General features: G+C 44.6%; 2 protein-coding genes across 3 annotated transcripts in view; both read left to right on the top strand.

Annotated features, from left to right (window-relative positions):
• The window catches only part of LOC105984773 (chromosome unknown open reading frame, human C1orf43), a 22,233-nt gene extending 18,485 nt beyond the window's left edge, over positions 1-3,748 (top strand). For both annotated transcript variants that reach the window (XM_013015046.1, XM_013015044.1), the window contains one exon: positions 2,770-3,748. In XM_013015046.1, the coding sequence (XP_012870500.1) occupies positions 2,770-2,965 (196 nt within the window). In that variant the 3' untranslated portion in view covers positions 2,966-3,748. The remainder of the gene's footprint in view (positions 1-2,769) is intronic.
• Positions 3,749-4,166: 418 nt separating this feature from the next.
• Positions 4,167-5,790, top strand: part of LOC105984860 (chromosome unknown open reading frame, human C1orf189) — a 7,087-nt gene continuing 5,463 nt past the window's right edge. Inside the window, exons 1-2 of the mRNA XM_013015174.1 lie at positions 4,167-4,211; positions 4,538-4,578. Coding sequence (XP_012870628.1) covers positions 4,167-4,211; positions 4,538-4,578 — 86 coding nt within the window. The remainder of the gene's footprint in view (positions 4,212-4,537; positions 4,579-5,790) is intronic.

Below are 5,790 nucleotides of genomic sequence, written 5' to 3'. Positions count from 1 at the left end.
TCTACCACGTGAGCTGCAGCACCACTTCCGGTTTTCTGGTGGTTTTATTGGAGATAATAGTCTCATGGTCTCTCATGCCCGGGCTGGCTTTGAACCTTTTTTTTTTTTTTTTTTTTTTTTGGTTCTGGGGCTTGACCTCTGGGCCTGGGCGCTGTCCCTGAGCTCTTCAGCTCCAGGCAAGCACCCTCCCACTTGAGCTCCAGCACCAACTCTGGTTTTCTGGTGGTTAATTGGAGATAAGAGTCTCATGGCCTTTCCTGCCCAGGCTGGCTTTGAACCTTGATCCTCAAATTTTAGCCTCTTAAATATCTAGGATTAAAGGCATGAGCCTCTGGCACCCAGCTAACACCCAGCTAACAAATAACCTTTGAAAGATAAATGCTGGTTCTACTTGTATAGCTGTAGAGTAGTCAAACTCCGGAAAGAAGGAGAATTAAGAGTTGCTGGAGGGGCTGGGAAGGTGGCTCAGTAGTAGAGTGCTTGCATTGCATGCATGAGGCCCTGGGTTCACTTCCTCAGCACCACATAAGCAGGAAAAGCCAGAAGTGGTGCTGTAGCTCAAGTGGTAGAGTGCTAGCCATGAGCCGAAGAGCTGAGGGACAGTGCCCAGGCCCAGAGTTCAGGCCCCACAACTGACCAAAAAAAAAAAAAAAAGTTGCTAAATGAGCCCTGAGCCGATGGTTCACGCCTGTAATCCTAGCTACTCAGGAGGCTAAGATCTGAGGATCGTGGTTCAAAGCCAGCCCGGGCAGGAAAGTTGGTGAGACTCTTTTTTTTGGGGGGGTGGGGAGGGGTCCACTCGTGGGGCCTGAACTCTGGGCCTGGGCACGGTCCCTCAGCTCTTCAGCTCAAGGCTAGTGCCCTACCACTTGAGCCACAGTGCCACTTCCAGCTTTTTTCCTTTTGCTTATGTGGTGCTGAGGAATTGGTCCCAGGGCCTCAGGCATGCGAGGCAAGCGCTCTACCACTGAGCCACCTTCCCAGCCCTCGGTGAGACTTATCTCCAATAAACCACTAGAAAACCGGAAGTGGCACTGTGGCTCAAGTGGTAGAGCGCTGGAGAGCACAGGGACAGCGCTCAAGCCCAGAGTTCAAGCACCACGACTGACCAAAAAACAACAACAAGAGTTTCTGAATGAGCATAGATATTGTTCTACAAGATGAAAAGCATTTTAGTTGCTTTCACAACTGGATTAATTTACCACTTTTGCAGTATACATTTTAAAATGGTTAAGATAAGCTGGGCCAATGATTCATGCCTGTAATCCTAGCTACTCAGGAGGCTGAGATCTAGTTCAAAACCAACCCAAACAGGAAATTCCATGAGACTCTTATCTCCAATATCTACCTAAAATACTGGACTTGAAACTGGTGCTCAAGTAATAGAACACTATCTTTAAGGGAGGGAAAAAAAAAAGCTCAGGGACAATGCCCAAGCACTGAGTATAAGCCCCAGAATCTGCTCACATGCGTGCCCATACACATACAAAATTAAGATAAATTTTATATTTATTTTATTAGCTCTTTCAAATTTTTTGTTGGGTCCGGTGGTGAGGCCTGAACTCTGGACCTGGGCACTCTCCGTCAGCTCTTCAGCTCAAGGCTAGCACTCTACCACTTGAGCCACACACAGCACCACTTCCGGCTTTTTTCTTTTTGCTTATGTGGTGCTGAGGAATCGAACCCAGGGCCTCAAGCATACAAGGCAAGTGCTCTACCACTGAGCCACCTTCCCAGCCCCTAGCTCTTTCAAATTTTTGTCTCTGATCTCCAGATTCAGTGGGTATACTGAAGAGAATATTAGCTTTGAAATCTGACAGTTTGATTCCCTGATCTATAATTTATAAGCTTTGTGACTTCATAAAAATTAATTATTGGGGCCTCAGTTTCCTAACTGCAAAAGCAGATGATACATGATATTGGTTATGTTAGTAAATTAGAGTATAATGCTCTAACATGTAGGAGATAGCTGTTTTTATTCTTGTTTTGGAGGAACTCTTTGAACTAAATGTATGTTAGGTGCATATACACATTAGGTGAATAAGTAGAGTTAAAACTTTTCTTTATGCTAAGTGCTGGTAGCTCATGCCTACAATCCTAACTACTCAGGAGACTGAGATCTAAGGATCACAGTTCAAAGCCAGCCTAGGCAAGAAAGACCATGAGACTCTTATCTCCAGTTAACCCCCAGAAAACCAGAAGTGGCACTTTGGCTCAAAGTGGTAGAGTGCTAACCTTGAGCTAAAAAGTTCAGGGACAGCATCCAAACCCTAAGTTAAAAAAAGGACCAAAAAACAAAAACTTTAAGCATAGTGTGATGAAGAAAAGCTTATGCCAGAAAGAAAGACAGATAGTTTTTCTGCTACTTCTAAGCTGACAGGCAGGTTTATAGTAATTTTTTTTATAGTAATTTGTTTTTAAGATAGGTTAGAAGCCGGGCGCTGGTGGCTCACGCCTGTAATCCTAGCTACTCAGGAGGCTGAGATCTGAGGATCGCAGTTCAAAGCCAGCCCGGGCAGGAAAGACCATGAGACTCCTATCTCCAATAAACCACCAGAAAACCGGAAGTGGCGCTGTAGCTCAAGTGGTAGAGCGCTCGCCTTGAGCTGAAGAGCTGAGGGACAGCGCCTAGGCCCAGAGTTCAAGCCCATGACCACAAAAAAAAAAAAGATAGTTTAGAGACTACATTTATGGGAGAGGATAAGCCCTGAATTATGTTCTTCCAGAGTCCTTATTCTGTCCATGACCTCCCCTCTTTGTTTTCTTTAGGGTGAAAGCACGAATTGGGAGCTCTCAACGACAACACCAGTCAGCAGCCAAAGACCTAACTCAGTCCCCTGAAGTCTCCCCAACAACAATCCAAGTCACATATCTCCCTTCCAGTCAGAAGAGTAAACGTGCCAAGCACTTCCTTGAATTGAAGAGCTTTAAGGACAACTATAATACATTGGAGAGTACACTGTGATTGAGCTGAAGGACTATGGCACAGATAAAGCCAGAAAGATGCTTGCTGGGAAGCCCTCAGGACATCAGGCTCAGCAGGCCCAAACTCTATCAGCTAATTTCTCCATTATGTCCAGAATTCTTAGAGCTTGTGCCTGAAGAATCATTCCCCAACCCTTTCATATGGGCATTTTCAGAACACTAAGACTTTTCTTTTCCTAGTAGCACTTTGCTGGGTTTGAATTCAGAAGTCTTTACTATTTATTTATATCAAAGCTTCCTTAAAAATCTTTCATTGAAGTGGCGCTGTGGCTAAAGCGCTAGACTTGAGCTGAAGAGCTCAGGGACAGTGCCTAGGCCCAAAGTTCAAGCCCCACAACCAACCAAAAATTTTTTTTCATTATTTTTGGCCACAGTTTACCTTCATTGTTGCAGTCTATTTAATCCCAAAGGTGGGAGGTTGAGAGATGTCTTCTATGTCTGCCTTACTGTTCTCAAATGAGTGGCTTTAACTGTTTGGGTTAGGGTACCTCAGAGTTAACTGGTGGAAAGGCAAGAAAGAACTAGGAGGAAAAAAACTGGGAGTAGGAGGAGTAATAGTGGAGGTGGTAAGTCAGTTGAAACAGTACAATTTTTCTCACATGCAAGGATCTGCTCTTCCAGCTTCATTCATTACTCTTGTGAATAAACTGAATGGAGGAGAAGGTCCACACATCTGACATCGTCTTTTGTCAACATATGAGACTGTGAAGAAGTGGTTTTTCCTAATAAACCAGTTACTGGTCTGACTTCATAAATTATTTAATAAAATAAACTATTAAAAATAAGACATGTGAGTTATTTACAGTACTATTTTTAGTAAAACAGGTGTATGTTTTCTGCATTTTCCTAACACGGTATGTAGCATAAAGCTTTGCCTCCAGAGAATTATTTGGATTGTGTGCGCTCCCTGGACCTAGGACCATATAAATGCTTTTTGAAACCACAACAGAAGAAATTCTGAAATATTAACCGCCTCCCTCCTTGCTTATAGATTTGCCTGTGACACTAATAGAAGGCTGGGGAGCCAGGATTCCCTTCAGGTATCCAGGGCAACTGGCCAGGTGACCAATCAACGCCTAGGTCCAGGGTCATTGTTAGAGGCCTAAATGTTGCTATGACTACTGAAACCTTAGAGACTAAACTAAACAGAGGGCTTGCCCAGTGTCCTCAGACTTGCAAGCATGTCTATAGACATGTCTGTGGAAAAGATGGCAAAACTGGAAGAGGTATGCAAAGTTGAAGGGAGGGAATGGGTTGAAGACATTTCCTTTGATGTTTCCAGATCACAACCATTTACTAGAAAAGGCCCTTGATGTAGAACTAGGGTAGCAACAGGAGTAAGAGACTATATCCAGCACATAGTAGGTTTTTAAGTGTGTTCTAACTCCTGCAAGTTTTCCTTGATCCATTCTGAAAATAGTAGAGCTTACTTCCCATCTCAACTAGGAAGGTGACTACTCTTTCAAAAAGATCTATGAGTCTCTGCTAGAAGAGTACTAATGGAGAGAAGTGCTGGATATTAAGGCAGATTGACAAAAGTTTTTTCTTTCAGAGGCTTCAAAGGGCTGTGAGACTTGAGAAGATGGTTGAAAGGTAATCTCTGCTTCTATTTCTTCCCTTTACCCTTCAATTTGACCTATCATTTCCCTGAGCATCTCTCAGCTCTTCTGCATCTTTTTGTTTTCTTTTTTTTTTTTTGGGGGGGGGGCTGCTCGTGGGCCTGAACTCAGCTCTTCAGCTCAAGGCCAGCGCTCTACCATTTGAGCCACAGCACCACTTCCGGCTTTATTTCTTTTTGCTTATGTGATGCTGAGGAATCAAACCCAGGGCCTCATGCATGCAAGGCAAGCGCTCTACCACTGAGCCACCTTCCCAACCCTCTTCTGCATCATTTGGAAAGCTCTACAAGAAAAAATATGGGAAGAGGAGGCAGAGACATCAAAGCAAGCAGACAAGTTGGGCACCAGTGGCTCAGACCTGTAATCCTACCTACTCAGGAGGCTGAGATGTGAGGATCACAGTTCAAAGCCAGCCTGGGCAGGAAAGTCTGTGAGACTCATCTCCAATAAACCACCAGAAAACCGGAAGTGGTGCTGTGGCTCAAGCAGTAGAATGCTCTCCATGAGCTGAAGAACACAGGGACACCTCTCAAGCCCCACGACTGACCAAAATAAAAGCAAGCAGATACCATCCTGCTAGTAGGTTACACTATATAGAATGTTTATGGGTTTTGTTGCTGCTGCTGTTAATTTTTGTTTTTTTTTGGTTTTGGGGTTTGTATGCTTGTTTTTCTCAATCTTGGGTCCTGAACTCTGGGCCTGGGCGCCAAGTTCTTCAGCTCAAGGCTAGCATTCTACCACTTGAGCCACAGCACCACTTCTGGCTTTTTCTGCCTATGTGGTAGTGAGGAATCCAACCCAAAGCCTCATGCCTGCAAGGCAAGCACTCTACCACTAAGCCACCTTCCCAGCCTGGTTTTGGGGTTTTTTGTGGGGTCAGACATGGGTGCTCAAACTCAGGCCCTGGGCACTGCCTTGTGCTTTTTCACTCAAGGCTAGTGCTCTATCACTTGGGGCCACAGCTCCACTTCTGGTTTTCTCGGAGTTAACTGGATATCAGAGTCACAGATTTGCTTCCCAGGTTGGCTTCAAACCATGATGCTCCAATCCTAGCCTCTGAGTAGGATTACAGGTATAAACCATTGGTAGCCACCTAGTATGGTTTTTACTGCCCTTGTTTCCCATTCTCTGGAGGTAAGGGACAATGTTGGGTATTTTTTGGTAGTAGTGGTGGTATGTGTGTGTG

Source organism: Dipodomys ordii, unplaced genomic scaffold (assembly GCF_000151885.1).
Source record: "Dipodomys ordii isolate 6190 unplaced genomic scaffold, Dord_2.0 Scaffold26, whole genome shotgun sequence".
Classification (NCBI taxonomy): Eukaryota; Metazoa; Chordata; class Mammalia; order Rodentia; family Heteromyidae; genus Dipodomys; species Dipodomys ordii.
Note: the sequence above shows the minus strand (reverse complement) of the source record. Positions and strands in the feature narration are given on the sequence as shown.